Genomic DNA, 19,985 nt, shown 5'->3' with positions numbered 1-19,985 from the left:
CATGTTTCACTGTAAACATGTACAAATAATATCAGATTTAGATCTCTAATCAGGGTCTCCATAAGGAAAATACTTTATTATTTTTAAGGCAAATGGTAAGGAGCCCAGACATTCCAGAGGCAAAGCCAAGGCACAGCTGTACACTGGTCTGGTTCTTGGGTTTTCACAGCTCAGTAATCTACAGCAGGAAGCGTGATTGACTGGACCAGCTCTTCATATTTTACGATGCCGTTCTGTCCCACTTTGGCTTCTTTCAGAAGGTTGTCCACTGTAAGCAATAGCACAATTGTTTGACCACTTCCATTGTCTGATTTTAAATGAAATCTAGGCTTTGTCTCTTTGTTAGGATTTAACAGCCCTGTGTCTCAAAAGACTTGGGACAGTGGGGAAGCAGTAACATTTAGAAAATGTAATTCAAATCGACAAGCACGGGGGCGAGCGGGGAGAGCTCATCTCACCGCCCTGTTTTTATCACCAACCACACATTTGGGGTTTCCCCTCCCACCCAGAACTGGACTCCCTTCTCTCTCTCTTCTCCGTATTTCCTACTGCCTCTTTAAGAGGGGCCAACAAAACCATTTCTGATTTGACTCTAGAGTGGAGGTGCCTAACCTGCAGATGTTGCTGAACTACACTGCCCATCATCCCTGGCTACAACTTATTGTTGCTGGGAATGATGGGAGTTGTAGCTCAGCAACATCTGGAACACCACGAGTTGGACCCCCACCTGCTCTAGAGCATCCTGGAATCAAAGTAGTGCTAGAGAGCATTTGCTTTCCCCTGGAATACATCCCCCTTTCTTCTGTGCCACTGTTGCCTCTCATCAAACTGTGCAACCCTCATGTTTGAATGAAGACACATTTTAAGCAGTACATCCTCTTCCAACCAGCCTTGGCTCTTAAAGTGTCGGCCTCAAGCCAAAAGTCACTGCTTAGACTACCTAGTCTTACCCTCTTCCCACGACAACTTTTCTCCCAGGTTCATCAGCTTGGCCCTCAGTTCTGGCACCGTGATGAAGCCAGTCTTCTGCTTGTCGGCCATTAACATGGCTAAGAGGATTTCATTCTTGGGATCTTCTTGCTGCATTTGTCTGTGCATGACGGTCAGGAAAGTCGAAAAATCTAGTTCTGAGTTGCTGTCTTGGATTGGAGAGAAAGCAGAGGCTAGACTGAAACCTCCTCAGGTGGCACTCAGCTCATCTCACTAAATTCTTGGTTACAGAATCTGCTGTAGCTGAGTGAGAGCCTTGGTTGCACAGGAATATCTGTTGTTCAGCAAAAGCAGGGCTTCTCAGCCTTGGCTCCCCAGATGTTGCCTATTAGCAGATGATGGGAGATCATCATCATGGACCCAGGGTTGCAAATGCCCAATAGTCAGCTCTAAGGGACATCCTATCCCAGAAACCTTCATTCTTCAAAATAGCAGGTGAGTTCTCAAAATAGCAATGGGACAGCTCCACCCTCTACTTTATTTGTACATCGTTTACGTCTTTATCTGCCTCTCTCAGGTTTTCCAGGCTGGCATACTTGACCCAGAGAACATAGGGAGCTGCCAGATACTGAGTCAGACCATTGGTCTAGCTTGCTCAGTATTGTCTTCACAGACTGGCAGCAACGTCTCCTTCTTCGCTTACCGATTTTGTGCAGTTGAAGATGCCGGGCGACTTCTCCCGGGGTGGGGCTGCTTCCCAGGCTCCGCATAACCGTGATGAGGTCACCGGCTTGGATCTTGCCATTTTGTTTCTTATCATAGAGAGAAAAACACTCCTTGAACTCTGGCCAGGGAAAAGGAAGAAGCCTTATTTAACAGTTGAGCCATCAAAACAGAAGTAGCCTCCCTCAGGAGGAAAGAACCAGGTCCTTGCAATGTTGTTTTCCCTTACCCGGTCAGGTTTCAACACCAGGGACTAGACTAGACTGGGTCTTTCCCTGATATTGCTGAACTACAACTCCCATCATCCCCAGTGACAATTTACTGTGGCTGAGGATGATGGGAATTGTAGTTCAGCAACATCTAAAGTACCACAGTTTGGGAACCCCTGGACTAAACCATAATCTTCATTTCTTGGTCAGGTTTCAGTGCCAGGTAAGCTTTGTGGAGGGATAATGTTGTATGATATAGATTAGACTATAGGTTTTCAGTACCCATTCATATTTCAGTGTACTAGCAGCTTCACTGTGTCAGTGGCATGCCTAAACAATTATTAAGAGATATTTGCGGAGTGGGCACACTTAAACGTTGCTTGCAGTTTCATAAACCACTCTCCTTTTGCTGTTATCCTGCACTACAGTAGTCCTCACCTGCAAATAGAGGAATTTGACAGATGGAGCTTGGAATTCTAAATGACTGTGTTTAATTAAGATACAGGACACCTGGTACTGAAATCTGACAGAGTAATGAAGAATTGTAGCCAACATAAAACAACATCCATCAAAAAAAATTACCCGCAGATTAATTTGTGTGAACAGGTACTGAAAAAGCACAATCTAGGACAGCATAAACACATTACCCATTAGAAAAGCTTACCCCAATACTGAAATACTGGGGTAATGAGGTTATGAGGCCTCAAGTTTCATAACCCATTCCCTCAACCACTCAGAAGATGTAAGGTGTTTTACATCTTTTTATGGTATTACCCTGCTCATTACAGACCAAGTGGCACCAAGTCAGGACTTGAACTCAGGACCTGCAGCAGGTTCATAAACCACTCCTACACTACAGCAGTTCCTCATCTGCATATACAGGAATTTGATAGAAGCAGCTTGGAATTCAATATCTTGAAATAAGATATAGGAGCAGTTTGGAATTCAAAACCATGGCATGCAAGATCTAGGGTAAGGTTTTCTGACAGCTGTCTCCCCAAGGCATGGGCACTGGCTACGGATGGCGAGCGAGCGTGCTCTTCTCTTGCCAACTCTCCAGGTATTTCACAGGACTACAAGTTTGCCTTAACCCCACGGCAGTCTTTCCTTCTTTCTATTTCAGAGTTATGAGTGCCAAATAACACAAACAACAAAATCTGATGCTTTTCTGCAGAATTTAAGTTTACACTAATATACAAGAAATATAGCCACCAAGTTATAATTACATAATAGCAATGGAAAAACATGGCAGCCACTTCCAGGACTAGCTTAATAAATAATAAAATTTAATAAAAGTCTAAAAGTTTAATAAAATTTTAAAAAGTCTAGCCAAGTATTTTGTGGCCGGGGAGGAGCAATAATTCTTTTGGTCTTTAAAAAGTAAACATTTTATAGTATATTTCTAATAGTCACTCACTTACATGCCTCAACAGATTCCAAGAACTAGAATCCAAGAACTAGCAAAGCTACTGACCTCATGACAAAGCAGAAGTCTCAGAGCACCCAAAGCCACAATGTTGTTAAAGCTAAGCAGGTTTGGACCTGATTGGGGCCCAGCTGGGTGACCTTTGAGCTACTTTGGCATTTCACAAGGAAGACCAGGGTGCTTTCCAGCTTGCAAGCTCCAATAGTGTCACTACGTGTCTGTTAAGTGTGCTTTCGTACTTCCTGCGTTTTGACATTGCAGTCCCTGCGCTGTCAGCGAGGTGCCGTTCACATTTCTGGCGCCTTCCTTTGGCTTTTATCCTTGCAGTTTAGTCCTTGCATGTGTGTTGCAAATAAATAGCTGCATTTTCCCAAAGTAGGAGGGTTATGCAAGCTATTTGCATTTTCAAAACCATCCTGCCAAGCCGAAGCATTTTACTACAGAACAGCCTGTAATCTGGAAAGCGCCCAGGAGAGGACAAACAAGAAAAATAAGGTGGAACTGGCAAGTTCAGTGATCTTTCAGGTTTTCAAAACAATACATACCATTGATTTGATCCTGGGACAGAAACTTTGCCTGCAATGAGCACAAAAGGGGGAGAGAAAATAGTAAATGAAATAGTTTTTGCACAGTAAGAACGCCCCCCCCCCCCCGCCCTCCGCCACCCACAAACACAGATGCAAACAAGTTAGTTCTTACCATTGCTGTTGGCTGTCTCTTTGCGGCACCCGAGTCCCTTGGACAGCCAGGCCCTCTTCTTGTCTTCTGTGCCGGACTTTCTGTTTCTTCAAGGTCTAAAGTCTGCCCGTCCTGGCGTGCTGCAAGCAGAAGCAGGTGTAATAAATACTCTTCGCTGCCATGGATATGCGGCAGGAGCCATGTGGTGTGTTCGATTTCAGCACGAGTAGGAGCTGCTTAAATGGACTGCGGAAATATCATTGTGATAGAAAGCATGCTTTTTATTTTACAAAAATTCCTTCTATATCATTTTTCAAAAGTGTGTGACAGGTAGTGCAGAGTCATCACCAGACTAAAGCAGGAAGAGCAGATGCCATCCTGGAATCCCCCAGCTGGTTCCAAGAGTTCCAACAAGAACATTGGATGGGAAAACCCAACGCTTAGTAATCCCAAATAGATTGCAAGACATCTCACGCTGAGTTTAAATACCAACAAGTGGCGCCCATTCGCTGGTGCATAATGCGATTGTTTTGAAAGGACACTCAGGGGTCACTCCATGACCGCGTTCCTACGAGCGAACGTGGGTGGATCAGAGAAACAAGTATTTATGGACTAGAGTTCTAGCTTGCATTTCAGCCGAGATTGGCTCTCAACGAGGAGGGAGGTCTCGCAGTTCCAGCTTCACCCTCTTCTTTCTTGCACATTTGAATTGCTCTTGCCATACAGACTGCTTGGGGAGTTTGCTAATGAGCGCCACACTTTTCACTAAACTAAAACCGATTGCAGAATCTTCAAAAGTTGCCATTGTCAGCTTCCCAGCGGGTGGGTGAGAGCGTTTTTAGATACTGGTCTGCAATGCTTACCCCCAGCTTCCTAGCTGCTAGGGGCTCCTCTGAGAAACCAGGTACCTATGGAACTCTCTGCCACAAGATGTGGTGACAGCCAACAGCCTGGATGGCTTTAAGAAGGGTTTGGATAAATTCATGGAGTAGGGGGTCTATCAATGGCTACTAGTCTGAGGGTTATAGGCCACCACGGGCCTAAGTGGGCACAAGTCGCTTCACGAGTGTCACACCCATCCTGTGGCAGCTTCACTGGTTACTGGTCCGCTCTGGACTAGATTCAAGGGGCTGGTCTTGACCTTTAAAGATCTACACAACTTGGAGCCGGGGTACCTGTCGGACCGTATTTGCCCATATGAATTTTCCAGGGCCCTCTGCTCATCATCTCAGGCCCTGCTCATGGCTCCACCACTGACAAGGATCTGGTTGGCAGGGACTAGAGACAGGGCCTTTTCGGTTGTGGCCCCTCGGCTTTGGAATGCCCCCCCTGAAGAGCTTCACCATACTCCCTCCCTCAATGTTTTTTTAAAAAAACCCTGAAAGCACATCTTTTTAAAGAGGCTTTTAATGTTTCATCTCTGTTTATATCTGGTAGGTTCCTTAGTTTTCACAGTTCTCATTTTTTAGCTTTTAAAAGAACTTTTAATTTGAAACTGATTGTAATTTTAAATGTGGTTTTAGTTTGGTCTTTTAACTTGTTTAACTTGAAGCTGGCTAACTTAGTCTTATTTGAGCTGCCCCGAGCTGTAGTGTACTGGAGGGGTGGGGTATAAATACTTTAAATAAATAGATGCCTCTCACTACCAGTTGCAGGGGAGCAACAGCAGGAGAGAGGGCATGCCCTCACTGTGGGCTTCTCAGGGGCATCTGGTGGGCCACTGTATGAAGAACAGCATCTAGGTTCCAAGTTCCCTCCCTAGCAGCATCTCCAAGATAGGCTAAGAGAGAGACTCCTGCCCGCAACCTTGGAGAAGCCGCTGCCAGTCTGTGTAGACAAGACTGAGCTAGATGGACCAAGGGTCTGACTCAGTATATGTCAGCTTCCTATGTTCCTAAACAGGATGCAGGACTAGATCGGCCTTGGACCTGATCCAGCAGGGTTGTTCTTATGCTCTTACCAATTTCCCCTGCCCAGTAAGGGCTTCCTTCCCAAAAACATGCCCCCAGAGAGGAAACAAAGCCGTAGAGCCATTTGGGATCCGGAAGCTCCTCATTGACACCAATACAAGCACAATTAGGGGAAACACACACACACACACAAGCACACACGCAAGCCCCCCCCCAGCCCCGTTCTGTTTCTCTACCTACTATTATTATTTATACATTAACTACCATGATTTTAGATTATCTTTACATAAATATGTAGACAAGATTCTTGACTAAAACAAAATATAGAGGTATAACTAACTAAATAAAAAGGTCTTCACCTTACATATTACACTTTACAGGTAACTGTGCAGAGATAATTTAATCACAATCTGAAAATCAGAGCTAGTATAAAGGGTCTGCTATTATACACGTAGCTGGCAAGTTTGCAGTCAGCAGACGACACACTTACGTTGGTTTAATTCTCAAGAAGCAGCAAACCCCAGAAAGACTTTTTAACAAATGTTGATTTTTATTTGCCGACTACAGAAAATTGGGCTGGATCACACTTGGGGATCTATACACAATACAGAGTCATGGTAGGCAAGCCATGGAGGCCTATTCAGCCCAGGAATTCCAGGTTGGGTTAGGGTGTTTGTTTTGTTTTTAAACCTACTTAACAAGTCTTTCCATTTGAAGAAGCAACCTTGCAAATCCTTCAGAAGCAAAGTTTTCTACCTGAGTATTCAAGGAGAGAGAGGGAGGGATAAAGCACAGGAAGACCTGCAGCAAGCAGAAGGAAGATGTGGCCAAAAGCATCCATTGCAGCAAGATGGGGAAACATCGCTTTTCTGGTCCCACTACGATCAGAGCCAAAGAGCCATCATTATTGCAGGTCTTTACTGCCGGTTGTAGGAGAGCTGGTCTTGTGATAGTGAGCACGAACTGTTGCCTTTGCTAAGCAGGGCCCACCTTGATTTGCTTTTGGATGGGTTACTACATGCAACTGCCGTATGATATTCCCCTTAGGGGATAGAGCTCAGTGGAAGAGCATCTGCATGCTTGCATGCTGGACGTTCCAGGTTCACTCCCTGGCAGCACCTTCAGAGAATCCTGCCTGAAACCCTGGAAAGCCACTGCCAGTCAGTGATGACAATACTGAGCTAGATGGACCAATGAGCTGACTCAGTATAAGGCAGCCTCCTACATTCCTAGGAGGTTTTTAGTTTGTGCTGCCCATTTCCTGCTTCCTCCAGGGACTGAGAGTGGGATTCTGAGTCAACCTCTTTTTGTTTATGGGCAATACCAAACCAGAAGCTTAAGCCATGAAGCTGGTTTGCATACCAGAATTTGCACTAACTGTGGCGGAATTCACCAGCCCCTGACAAAGCAGTTCAGGCTGTCACTCCACCTCAAGAGGCTGCTGCAGCACAGAGATGGCAGTAAACTGACGAAGCCAAGTACTAAGCCAGGAGTTGGATGAGTGTGTCATTAATTTGTGGAACTCATCACCACAAGATGTGGGGATGGACACCAGCTTATATGGCTTTAAAAGGGGGTTGTTAAGCACACTGGTGGAGAGGCGAAGTCTAGCCCTGGTTTCTTGTCATGATGGCTGTATAGAACCTCCATGGTCAGAAGCAGAGTATCTCCAAATACTAATTGCTGGGGGAGGAACCATGCAGGGGAGTCTGGCTAACTTCCTGATGTGCCTGTGGCTTTCTGGAGGCATCTGGCTGGCTCAGTGGGAAACAGGAAGCCGGGGCCGATGGAATTCTTGGTTTTAGGTTCACTTCAGCCACTCATGCGTGCAGCTTGTTTACATCAGATAGTGCAGAGGAGGAGGAGAGGAGGCGGCACGTAACCCACAGCGACACCAGGCCAACTGCTTAGTGCTCCCCCCCCCCGCACTCATTGCAAAATGAGCGCGATCCCTTGCCAACGCAAAGAGGAACACACCGCTGGCGTTGTCAGGAGAAGCAGAACAAGAAGGCTGGCTGCTACGCAGGCCAGGCTGAGAGAACCTCCTGCAGCTGACCTCAGCACTGTTGAAGAGGCACCTCTGCATCTCTTTGCATAGTTGAGTTCCTGCTGCGAACCGCAGGAAGGGAAACGGGGAGACCGATACACATAGCCCTCGACAACCCGATCCGATCACCCACTTGGGCCCCCAGTTGAAATTGGACTACAGCTCCCACCATCTCTGGCCACAATGGCCAAAGGATCCCCTATTAACTGGGTAAAAGGGCACCTTTTCAAAGGGGTGATTTTCTTTATATTAAGCCGCGGGGAGCAACTGGCCCTATCCAGCCCCCGCACAGTATCCCTCCAGTGGCTGCTGCTGGCGTCTAACTCACATTTCGTTTTCGCCTGCGAGCCCTTTGGGGACAGGGAACGCCAGCTTCTTCTCATGATTCTTTTTCAAAAGTTTTGAAAACCCTTTTTGTAGGAAGTGTTACATACATAGTCATTATTACAGCAAGTAATAAAGGGAGTTGTCGCCCAAGAGCATCTGAGAACCCCTGGGATAACCAACAGTCTGCTGGACTAGAAGCAGGACGGGTGTTCAGAAGTCTAGAGCAGGAGCAAACGCATTTTCCAAGTTCAACGCAAGACCCTGGACAGGCTGCCACTGTGTGAATATCCTCCCCAAATGACACCCAAGCATTTCCCTGATACAGACACACAATGCAATTCTAAGCACAGATGCTCAGAAAGAAGGCCAACTGACTGACTCCTTAGGAACCTAAAACTCCAGTAAGTGTGCTTAGGATAGCAGCCTAAAGCTGTGGTCCTCTGCAGACTTACTTAGGGGGTGGATCCCAATGAACTTGGAGGAACTGGTTTCCAACTAGGATCAGGTGTCAATTCTCACCGAGGAGACAGCATCCTCTGCAGTTTGGACACAATCCACTGCACCAATTCGGTCTCTTTCAACGGGGCTTGTGCAGGAAAAATTTGTAGCAGACTGGGGTCTCCCGAGGGTGCATTTTAAAATCTCCCCCCCCCTCAAAAAAAGTATCAAAAAAGTTAAACGCTCTCCCCCTTTGCTGAGTGGAGATTACTCATGTGCAAGGTGTAAAACGCCCAGGGCTCTGGGATATAGATGATGCCAGGGTACTTCTTCCGGAGGATCTTGTCGTTCCAGAGCCACCCCACCCAGAAGACGATCAGCACGAGGGTGATGATGAAGGAGAAGAAGAGGAAGCGGCCGTTGCTGTCCATGATCAGTCCTTTCCGCTTCTGGTGCATCACCAGAGCCATGAGGGCGAAGAAGGTGAAGATGAAGAGGATGAAGATCTGCCCTTCCGTGACAAGATACCTGCAAGGTGGGCAGGAGGGAAACAGAGCTGGGATGGGTGCAGACCAGGCAGCAAGAGGACGCAGGCGCTCATTGCTGGAGAAAGCTGTGCTCAGGAGGAGGGAGGGAGGGAGGGAGGGGTGGCAGCTCAGCCCTGGAAAAGACGCTCCGCATGTAGAAGGGGGCAGGCCCCTGGAGAGCCTCTGCGGGTCCGGGTGGAAATCTCTGGGGAAAGTGGGGAGAGGGCAGCTGTTCTTGCTCTCATGACTAGACTCTGGGGTCAGAGGCTTCAAGACAGACAAGAGGAAGGACTCCCTCACACGACACACCCATTGGACCGATGGGATTCAGTGCCACGCTGTGAATCATAGGAAGCTGCCGTATACTGAGTCAGACAATGGGTCAACTTTTCAAAGCTTTTAAAACACCCTTGCAAATGTGGCCATCTAAAAGCTGGCAGTCTTGCAATGCTATCACCTCTTTCCCACCGCTAGAGCTGCAGACCCCGTCAAAAGTCACAGTGGCGACTATGGCGTCCAATATTTATATACTGCTATTCAAGAAAAAGTTTTCAAAGCGGTTTACACAGAAAAATACTAGTAACTAAAGATGGCTCCCTGTCCCCAAAGGGTTCACAGTCTAAAAAGAAACATAAGACAGACACCAGCAGCAGCCACTGGAGGGATGATGTGCTGGGGACGGAGAGGGCCAGTTGCTCTCCCCCTGCTCCGTAAAGAGCACCGCCACTTTTTAAGAAGGTGCCTCTTTGCTCAGGGCAAAACCCACACCAGCCAGTTGCAAGGGGCCCTGCTTGCAACCAGGCTTGCTGGAGCCTCTTCTTCATGGGCTCCCGACCCGCAAAGCATCCCCCCCCCGGTCGCTTTTCAAGCACGTCGCACCAGAGGCTGGCCTTGCTCCTCCGTGCCCCGGTCCAAAGCGGCTTGGCTGACTTACCAGTAATAGAGGCTACTGGGCCCAATGAGGATCAGGGCGGCCAGTGGGATTCTCTGCCGCCGGTCTTCTTTAACGGGGACGAAGCAGCCAGAGAAATAGATGCACAGGATCAGGAAGAAGGGGATGTACCTGAGAGAGAGAGAGAGAGAGAGAGAGAGAGAGAGAAACAAAGCCGTAGCCACGGGGCAGGGGAGGCAGCAAAGGCACAGGCGGGAAGGATCAGGCCTCTCCCAAGGGCTTCCCCCACAATTAGGGAGCCACTTCAGAAGGGTTTCTCCTGCCAGCTAAAGCCATTTGCAAGAGTAAAAATATGACTTCCTTGATATACTGCTTTACACAGAAAATAAATCAAATAAATAAAACAGTTCCCTGTCCCCAAAGAACTCAAAATCTAAAAGCAAATGTAAGGTAGATATCAGCAGTAACCAGTGGAGGGACGTTGTGCTGGGGTTGGGTCCGGACAGTTGCTCTCCCCCGGCTGAATATAAGACAACTACTGCTCTAAAAAGGTGCCTCTTTGCTAGGTGAGGAGGGGAAATACACACACAACCGAGGTCGGTGCTGCTCCCCAGCCGCAGGGAGAGCGCGAGGCAGGCACGCCTGGCTCAGGCACGCCGCCGGTGATCTAATCACAGCCGGCGGCCGCCCACGACCAAGCGAGCCGGCTGGCCATCCGTTTGGGGATTTAATGGCTGCGAGCCTGACCCGCGAGCTTCTGGCGAGGTCACTGGGAGGAGGGAGAAGAGGACGAGATTAGAGGAGAAGCACCAGAGGCCCCCCCCCCCCGCAACAAGCGGCCCTCCGACAGGTCTCGCGTAGAACGCAGAGATCCCCTCGCTGCACTTCCGTGGTGTTTGGCCCTTGTGGCTGGGGAGGGTGGGTTAAGAAGAAGACGAGCCAGGTTTGAGAAGGGACCGAGGGACTGCCTCTGCAGAAACCCATCGGCAGCTTGCAAGGAGGCCTAAGGAAGCGGCAGGAGATCTTCCTTGGAACGTGGACCCGTCTTGCAGAAGGCACGGCCGTCTCCCCCACGCTGGATGGCGTCTTACAGGCAGGCTAGAAACACGGGACCCAGCGGGGTCGGGCCACGTCCCTGCATGAAGGAACCGCCCCCCGCCGGCTGCCCTTGACTCACCACATGGAGTGCCCCAGATATTCGTCGTAATAGTAGAGGAGCTCGAAGGAGTCGATCTGGAAAGGAAGGCGGGGGGGGGGGGAAGCATCAGTCTGGGGCCCGGGGCCAGCAGCCACGGGGGCAAAGGGTCTGCCCGGGAGCCTCCCCCCGCCCCTCCTCCTCACCAGCGTCTCCGGCTTGAGGTTTTTGATGATGGGGTTCTCCCGGACGGAGAGGTGGAGCTGGTAGCCGCTGAAGATCAGCCGGTGGTTGACCGAGTCGCCCACCAGGTGGATGCTGGCCCCCATGACGAAGACGATGATGCTGATGTACACCATGGAGCGGGGCAGGGTCTTGGGGGAGCGCTCAATCAGCTGCAAGGCAGAGCCAGGCCTCAGAGGGCGGGAAGAGGGGCCGGGCGTCTCCCCAGCCCCTGCCCCACGTTCCTTCTCTGAAGCCCAGGAAACACCCCCACACACACTTCCCCAACACAACTGGACTCCCAGGAAAAGCCCAATATGGCCCGAGAAGGAATGGTGCCACACAAGAGAGAGAGGAGGATAGATCTGCTTACATCCAGCATAGCGTAGTGGGTAGAGTGTTGGACTAGGGCCGGGAAGACCTGAGTTCGAATCCCCATTCAACCATGAAACACACCGGGTGACTCTGGGCCAGTCGTGTATCTCTCAGCCTAACCTACCTCACAGGGCTGTTGTGAGGATAAAAATAACCATGTACTCCTGGGAGGAAGAGCGGGATATAAGTGTAAAAACACACACACACACATTTAGAGAGCCAGAGGTGGATAGTGGTTACTACTTTACTATTACGGCTATTTATAATCCGCTCCTCAACCAAAGCGGTTTACACAGAAAAATAAATAATACATAAAGAAGCTGGTCCCCTGTCCCCAAAGGGCTCACAATCTAAAAAGAAACACAAAGGCAGATGCCAGCCACTGGAGGGATGCTGTGCAGGGGTTGGATAGGGCCAGTTGCTCTCCCCCTGCTCAATATAAGAGGACCACGACTTTAAAAGGCACCTCTTTGCTCAGTTAGCAAGGGTTAGGCTTAGAGCGTTGGACTGGGACCTGGGAGGCCCGAGTTCAAGTCCCTGTTCAGCCACGGAACTCCAAGGAGCATCCCTTGATCTGAATGACTACTAGGGCAAACCCTGCCTGCAGGCTTGGAGAAGCCGCTGCCAGTCTGTGTAGACAATACTGAGCTAGATAGACCAATGGTCTGACTCAGTATATGGCAGCTTCCTATGTTCAAATTCTGCCTCCTCGGTGTGCAGAAGCAATTGGTTTTGATTCATTAGCCAGGAAGGCTGACAGCACAATTAATGAGAGGCAGCCAGTTCAGCTGCCTCCACATGCATAGGGCAGCATTTGCTGTGCCAGTTGAAAGCGCCTCGGTGCCCCTACCCCCCCCCACGCTGCCTCGGGCAGTGCTCTGAAATACAGAATTACAAAGCAAATCCACCTCTGAATTAAGGAAGATGCTCGCCATGGAGTTATATAAGGAGGATGAAGGTACAGGACGGACCGCATTCGTTTGGTGGGGGGGGGGAAGCAGAGCAGCTCTCATTTGGAAATCTGGAAGGCTTTGGAAAGGCTTCTTCAGCCCAGCAGCGGCTTGTCCTAATGGGTCAGGGGGTGGGAAAGGGGGCTGCTCTTTCTCCCACCCTGCCCGGGGCTCTGCCCCTGAGCTATAGTCTTTCCTCTGAAAGCTGCCTTGTACTGAGTCAGACCCTTGGTCCAGCTAGCTCAGGACTATCTACACTGACTGGCAGCAGCTCTCCAAGGCTGCAGGCAGCAGGAGTCTCTCCCAGCCCTACGGGGAGATGCTGCCAGGGAGTGAAGCTGGGACCTTCTGCAGGCAAAGCGGACGCTTCCACTGAGCTACAGCCCCCTCCCCATGTGGCCCCAGCGGGCACAGAACTTCGTCTGTGGCATGGCTGGTTAGACCCTCACTCTATTATTTTTTTACTTTTATATCCCACATTTTGTCCAAGGGGTTCAGGTTATGTGTATTCTCACAACAACCCTGTGAGGCAAGTTAGGCTGAGAGATACATGACTGGCCCAGAGTCACCCTGTGAGTTTCATGGCTGAATGGGGATTTGAACTCAGGTCTCGTCCAACACTCTAACCACTATACCACTCTGGCTCTCGAAAAGAATGCAGTTGCCTTAGGGAGAATAAATCTTAGCTCACTTCTTATCCCCTCCGATAATTACTCCTAGAACCTTGCTCTTCCCCACAAAGGAGTCCCAAGAACCTCTCGTGGAAAAGGAAGAGGACGTCAGCTCAAAGGGTTACCTTCAGAAGAATAAAGGGTGTGATGACGTTGTAAGCCATGTGGAAATAGTCTCCGGCACTTGGCTTATTCAGCGGAAACCATTCCAAGGGCAGCACGATCTGAGGAAGAGACGGAGAGGGAAAAGGGATGAACTTCTGCACCATCTGCAGCCCACTACAGACAGTGGTCAGCCGGAGACAGCCAAAAACTTCTTTTTTTGACTGCTGGGCTTTTTCTCTCTTTCTTAGTAGTACTGGGAAGCACGGTTGGTTGCTCTTTTATTTATTTTTTTAAAAAACGATTTTAAAAGATTTTGATTTTCAACCTGGGTTCTTACTTTTTCATACAGCCCTGAATTAGTTTATGAAAGTTGCTGCCACAGGAGGTGATGGTGGCCACTGGCTCTGAAAGAGGATTAGCCAAACGCATGGAGGCAGAGGCGGCTCCTAGCCCTGGGGTTCAAATGGAACCTCCAGATTCAGAGGCAGTCTATCTCTGAACACCAGTTACCAGGGAGCAGCAGCAGGGAACTGCTCTTGCCTTCCTGCCCTTCTGAAAATCTTGTCGGCCACTGCGAGAAACAGGAATGCCGGACCTGATGAGCCTTTGGCCAGGTCCAAAAGCCTGGTTTCCCTTAGGTTCTTGTGGGCTGTGCTTCGAGGAGAATAAGGTGCAAGAGGGTCACCTTGGAAGTGTAAGCCAGTCTGCTCCTGCCCCTTTCCAAAGTGGTGTTCCTACAACTTCCTTCAGGTGTACGAAAAGCAAAAAATCAACCCACCCACCCACCCAGGCTCTCTGACAGCTGCAAAAACACACCACAAAATCTTCTCAACTCTAGCAACCCAGAACCACCAACCCTTTCTCTCTCCCGCCCTTCCTCCCATCCAAACTCTTCCCACCACGTAGAGGGCACCCAAAATGCTGGCACTTACCATGGCAATGGGGCGGCCAAAGTCCAGCACCCAATTCTGCAGCGTGAAATAGAACCACAGGTCGAAATGAAAGCGGGAATTCCTGCAGTGGTCTTCCTCGCTGGCGGCTCCATGCCTGCTAAGGGGAAAGAGGAGGAGAGCTGGTCTTGTGGTCGTATTATTTATTATTATTACATTTATATCCCGCTCTTCCTCCGAGGAGCTACTACATACTTGAGTTTCTCTTTCACAACAACCCTGTGAAGTAGGTTAGGCTGAGAGAGAAGTGATTGGCCCAGAGTCACCCAGCTAGTATCATGGCTGAATGGGGATTTGAACTCGGGTCTCTCCGGTCCTAGTCCAGCACTCTAACCACTACACCACGACTTGTCCCCTTTGCTAAGCAGGATCTGCCCTGGTTTGCATTTGAATGGGAGACTAGTATGTGTGAGCCCTGGAAGATATTCCCCTTTGGGGATGGGGCCGCTCTGGGAAGAGCCCCTGCCTGCATACAGAAGGTTCCAAGTCCCCTCCCTGGCAGCATCTCCAAGACAGGGCTGAGAGAGACTCCTGCCTGCAACCTTGGAGAAGCTGCTGCCAGTCTGGGTAGACAATAATGCGCTAGACTGACCAATGGTCTGACTCAATAGAAGGCAGCTTCCTATGTTCCCAATTACTAAATGAGGCATTTGCATGGAACCGATGACAAAGTTTCGCACACATGGGTGATTTTAGTCCATTCATATAGTCCGGTCTGATCAAAAGGTCCCCCAACCCAGCTGAAGGTTTCAGTCTGAGGGCTTCAACAGAGGAGATGACAGCCTCCTCTGTTTTGGTATCCGTTTTCTTGGCAGCTACTCATCTGTCTTTTCTGCACCGGGCAAAGACTTTTTCATTTCCCCCAGGAGCTTTCCCAGACAGCAGGTTTTACCGCGGGTTTTCTGTGAGGCTTTACTGCAAGTTTGAAGTTGCTCCCAAAAAAACGATGCCAAAAAGTGGATTTTTGTACCCGGATAAAAATAGGGCTACACTCCAACACGCAATGAGAAATCTGAATTGTGAGTGAAGTGCTGCCCGAGAGCTCGCAGGGACTTTGGGGTAATTTTGGCCGATATGTGAATGCACACCTCCATTCCAGAGGAGATGCAAACTAAAAACCAGGTGTGGAAAACTTCCAGGGGTTTCTGCATGGGAAATTGTCTCTGCTGCTTTTCATGCATTAACAATACAGTAATGCAATACAGTAACGACAACAATAGTCGTTATTGGTTTATTATCCTCAGGGGCCCACCAATTTAGGCTTTGCTCACTAGCCAGCCATTGTCTGTGGCCGCCACCAATCCCCTCCGATGTTTTTCTGGCACACAGGCAGCGGGCTCAGGAGAGAAGCCGGTCTTCCCTCATTTGCAAGGGATGCGGAGATGCAGCAGAAACCGCCGCGGTCCCGACTGCTCAGCAAGGGTTCCTGCTGTTTCTTGCCCTCTCAAAAATGGCCGTGGAAAAGAGACCTCTGGGGAGCGGGGATCTGTGTGGTGCTGGGTGTCCTGCTCGCCAGAGGGCTGGGGGCGCTTGCCACTGGCAAGTGGATTTGTAGGTGTCTGATTATTATTGTTATTTCAGGTTTTATTTGTAACTAGTCCAAAACATGTTTTTAATTGGATAAAACAATGGTATTCAGAAGTATGTAAGACCACCTAACAGCACAGCAGAGAAATGACTTGCCTAGCAAGCCAGAGGTTGCCGGTTCGAATCCCCGCTGGTATGTCTCCCAGACTATGGGAAACACCTATATCGGGCAGCAGCAATATAGGAAGGTGCTGAAAGGCATCATCTCATACTGCGCGGGAGGAGGCCATGGTCAACCCCTCCTGTATTCTACCAAAGACAATCACAGGGCTCTGTGGGCGCCAGGAGTTGAAACAGACTCGACGGCACACTTTACCTTTATTCAGAAGTATGTAATGGTGCAATTTATCCTAACAAACTGGAAATGTGGATAAGGGATCCCCCACCCCCAATTTTTTTGCTTGTGTGCATGCTTTAAAAACCACACAGAATTTGTGTGCCCAGCACAAAAAACAGACCAAAAACCAAGCAAAGCAATAATATAGTCTACGTAGTTCTGAAATTATCCTGCTACTTCTACATGGGGGTGAGGGTAGGGAGGGGGAAGGACACACTAGACAGGTGATTTCAGAAAGCAGGAGAGAATGAGATTCTGTACAGAAAAGATAGGCTAGAGCGGTCTCTCTCTCTCTTTCTCAGAACGTGGATTAACTGTAGAACATTTTTAAAAATCAACTGGGAAAGGATTTGATCCTCGGGGCTTATTTCAAAAGGTCTTTTATTAATTCCTGTCAGAGTCATGCATTGCACAAGACACAAAGGCGGGAGGAGGGACATGTCTGTTCGCTGAGAAGCTTTTTTCAAAGCGTGGCTTGAACAACAGATAATCAGTCCCTTGCAAAGAAAAGATGCCATTAATGGAGCCCTGATGCTTTCAGAGAGTGAACGAGGGGCTGCAAACCACCCTTTGAACCACAAGTGCTCCAATAATTAATTTATAAAAATGTAGGGCGGGGGTGGGGATGGGGGTTGAGAATCTAAATTCAAAGGCCCTGATCCTGAAAGAATATTAGCATGCCATCAGCAATACTGATAAACAAGCAGACCTTCTGCTTGAGCTAAATCTCTTAAATCTTCAACTATAACTAAGCCCAAGTACACAAAACAGTATTTACTGAATCATGCTGGTTTAAAAGAACCGATACACTCTGCTGTTTATATAAATTCCATCACGGCTGACAACACTGACATCCTAAAGCAGTCCTGATAAAACAGCAAAACAAGAGAATGGAAAATAAATAAACCAAACAAACAACACCAGCAGCCTAATGTAAATGGAAGAGTGGAGAATCTACTTTTTTGCAGTGTGTCTATGGAATCTAATCTATGGAATTCTCTGCCACAGGATGTGGTCATGGCCCCTACCTTAGATGGCTTTAAAAGGAGCTTAGACAAAAGGACAAGTCTATCAATGGCTACTAGTCTTGAAGGCTATAGGCCACCTCCAGCCTCAGAGGCAAGATGCCTCCAAATCCCAGTTGCAGGGCACACCCTCAGCTCCTGCCTGTGAGCTTCCTGGAGGCATCTGGTGGGCTACTGTGTGAATCAGGATGCTGGACTGGATGGGCCTCCTTGGGCTTGATCCTGCAGGGCTGTTCTTACCTTATGTTCATTAGTTTTCCATCACCGCTAGGCGCTTTCAAAAAAATTGGAAAGGGTTTTACCAGCCTCTGGAAATATAGCAGGGAGGAGGCTGGAGGGGTTTTCCAAGGAAGGGTGCTCCAGAGCACTGGGGCTGCTACAGAGAAGGCCCTGCTCCGAGTGGAACCAAACATAGTCTCCCCATGAGCCAGAGTCTAGAGCTGGGCTTCAAGAGGAGAGTTCATGATGGGGAAAGGCAAGACATCCCCCAAGATTCCCTGGTCCTAAAATTCCGTGCTTAGAGCTTTACAGGTAAGAACCAGCTCCTCGAACTGGGCCTGGGAACAAACTGCCAGCCCAAGCAGTCGCCTCTGAATTGGTGAGTTACCCGGAGAGAAAAGTCCACGCCTGTCAACTGGCATGTTCTGTACTAGTGGGAGCCCTAGAACAGGGGTCCTCAAACTTGGGTCCCCAGATGCTGTTGGACTACCACTCCCATCATCCCCTGCCACAGGCCACTGTGGTTTGAGGGCCGTCGTCCCCAGATGATGATGTTGGCCTACAACTTCTATCATCCCCAGGCTGGGGATAATGGAAGGTGTAGTCCCACAACATCTGGGGACCCAAGTCGGAGAAACCTGGCCCCTTGGCTCTCCTCGGGCAGGGGGCTCCCTACAACAACTGCCGCCATCGCCAACGGCCAAAGGGGGTCAGGAACTCCACTAATAGGGGGCAGCCTCCAAGGCAGGTGGGGCTGTAGCTCTGGTGCCCCCCACCCGGCCGGCCCCGCCTCGCCCTCCCGCCGCTGCATTCCGGCCGGGAGCTGCTCCTCGGGGGCAGAACTTGAATTTCCAGCTGGGGCAGCTCCGCAGCTCCGCCCGGAAAGGCCAAAGCGGCGCCCACCCAGGGCGGAGGGAGGGTCCTGCGGCCGCCAAGCCTCGCCGCGCCGCGCCGCGCCAGCCAGGATCGCGGCGGCGGCGGCTCTGCGCGCCCCTGGCCGGGGAGGAGCGAGCGAGCGAGGGAGGGAGCGAGCAGGCCGGCAGGCGGCCCCCGGGAGCCCGCAGAGGCAAGCGGGCGAGCGATGCTGCCAGTTGCCCGCCGCCGGGAGGCTGGAGCGTGGCGCGCCCAGGGCGCACGGCCGCCGGGGAGGGACGGAGGGAGGCGCTGCTCACCTGCTGCTGCTGGCCGGCGAGGAGGAGCCCGCGGCTGCCGCCTGGCGCCTCCGCACGGAGCCCTGCATGGCTGGCTGGCTGGGCCGGTCCTCGCTAGCGGCGCAGCTCCTGCGGGCGCCCCGCTCCAGCTGCGCCTCGGCGGAGACTCTCCATGGCCCGCCGACTCCGGCCTCGCCACCGCTCCGCCCAGCGGAAGGAGGAGCGGGCCGGCCCCGGCTCTCTGTGCGCCCGCCTTCCCTCCCTCCCGCCCGCCTACGTAGCTAAGCCGGCCCCGGGCGGCCCTCCTCCCTCGCGGCCGCTCGGCGGCACTCGCGGCCCGGACCAGCCGCGGGGCGTCAGTTCCTCTCTGCAACAGTCAGCATTTATTTCGCAGGGTGCAATCCCTCCCGGCTGCTTTTCCCTTTCTCGGTCTGCAACCCTAAACAGCCAGATTGGTGGGGCGGGGGGCGGGGGGGGGAGCCCCATGAAACGCAGGAGCTTCGGAGCCCAGGCGCAGAGGCGGCTGTTGGCCCCACCCAGAGCGCTGCCACCCACGACTCAAGCTTGCTTGCCGGGGACTCGCACACCCCGGGAGGACCCACAGATGCTCCAGAGTGGCTCGTCGCCCACCAGCAAAACAGAACGCAGACAAGAAACCCCAACAAAGCTCAAAGCCACCATAGGGCCGGAGCAGCTTTTTTCGGGCCAACGGTGACATGTCGAGAGTTGTGAGCAAGTTTTGGAGTTTCACTGAATTCTTCAGGCTGGGTGTTAGACAAGACAGTGCGGGGTGGGGGGTGGACAGAGCGTGATGGAAGAGCCCCAAGACATCTACAGAGACCTGCAAACCCAGGGAAGTGGCGCTATTGGTGAGCCAGCCCAGCATATTTGGTGGCCAGAGGAAACAATGTAGGATTCATGGGCTGGTTTCTTCTGATGCCCTGACACGCCCAGGAGGGAGCTGCTTGCTGCTCTTTCTTGCCTCATGTGGCCAGATGTTCAAAGGAGGATAATAAATGCTTCCACAAGTCCTTTGCTTCTCAACACCCTTGGCAGCCTTTCATTAGTTCATCCTCTGCTGGGAGGTGACAGTCTGCAAAAACACACACACACCTTTTGAAACATGCCTTATTTATGGATATGGATTCAGC

At 50.5% G+C, this 19,985-nt stretch overlaps 2 protein-coding genes across 5 annotated transcripts; both read right to left on the bottom strand.

Annotated features, from left to right (window-relative positions):
- Window positions 1–49: 49 nt before the first annotated feature.
- Window positions 50–10,163, bottom strand: CALML4 (calmodulin like 4). Its single transcript, XM_053272923.1, has 6 exons — window positions 10,150–10,163; window positions 3,988–4,106; window positions 3,834–3,864; window positions 1,634–1,774; window positions 951–1,139; window positions 50–268 (listed from the first exon to the last, which is right to left on the bottom strand). The coding sequence occupies exons 2-6, from the start codon at window positions 3,988–3,990 to the stop codon at window positions 171–173; spliced, it is 462 nt and encodes a 153-aa protein (XP_053128898.1). The 5' UTR covers window positions 3,991–4,106; window positions 10,150–10,163; the 3' UTR covers window positions 50–170.
- CLN6 (CLN6 transmembrane ER protein) lies at window positions 6,404–19,103 on the bottom strand. 4 transcript variants are annotated; one of them, XM_053272919.1, is made up of 7 exons: window positions 18,856–19,103; window positions 14,498–14,615; window positions 13,586–13,684; window positions 11,449–11,637; window positions 11,285–11,340; window positions 10,150–10,278; window positions 6,404–9,216 (listed from the first exon to the last, which is right to left on the bottom strand). In XM_053272919.1, the coding sequence occupies exons 1-7, from the start codon at window positions 18,921–18,923 to the stop codon at window positions 8,925–8,927; spliced, it is 951 nt and encodes a 316-aa protein (XP_053128894.1). In that variant the 5' UTR covers window positions 18,924–19,103; the 3' UTR covers window positions 6,404–8,924. The 4 variants fall into 4 exon arrangements, with proteins under 4 accessions (XP_053128894.1, XP_053128895.1, XP_053128896.1 ...); XM_053272920.1 differs by having other exon boundaries at window positions 14,498–14,612; XM_053272921.1 differs by lacking the exon at window positions 18,856–19,103 and adding an exon at window positions 17,218–18,631.
- Between the last annotated feature and the right edge of the window lie 882 nt (window positions 19,104–19,985).

This window comes from Hemicordylus capensis, chromosome 10, assembly GCF_027244095.1.
Source record: "Hemicordylus capensis ecotype Gifberg chromosome 10, rHemCap1.1.pri, whole genome shotgun sequence".
Taxonomy (NCBI): domain Eukaryota; kingdom Metazoa; phylum Chordata; class Lepidosauria; order Squamata; family Cordylidae; genus Hemicordylus; species Hemicordylus capensis.
The sequence above is the reverse complement of the archived record's forward strand: the minus strand, read 5'-3'. Positions and strand labels throughout refer to the sequence as shown.

Excerpts from the sequence above, each read along its gene's own strand:
- CLN6 (XM_053272919.1), bottom strand. The coding sequence starts at position 18,923 with ATGCAGGGCTCCGTGCGGAGGCGCCAGGCGGCAGCCGCGGGCTCCTCC. Across the intron at positions 13,685-14,497 it reads TTGGCCGCCCCATTGCCATG|ATCGTGCTGCCCTTGGAATG; the intron begins GTAAGTGCCAGC and ends TCTCTTCCTCAG. Across the intron at positions 10,279-11,284 it reads TATCTGGGGCACTCCATGTG|GTACATCCCCTTCTTCCTGA; the intron begins GTGAGTCAAGGG and ends TCTCTCTCTCAG.
- CALML4 (XM_053272923.1), bottom strand. Across the intron at positions 1,140-1,633 it reads TCTTCAACTGCACAAAATCG|ACAGCAACTCAGAACTAGAT; the intron begins GTAAGCGAAGAA and ends CTCCAATCCAAG. Across the intron at positions 269-950 it reads AAAGTTGTCGTGGGAAGAGG|TGGACAACCTTCTGAAAGAA; the intron begins GTAAGACTAGGT and ends TATTGCTTACAG.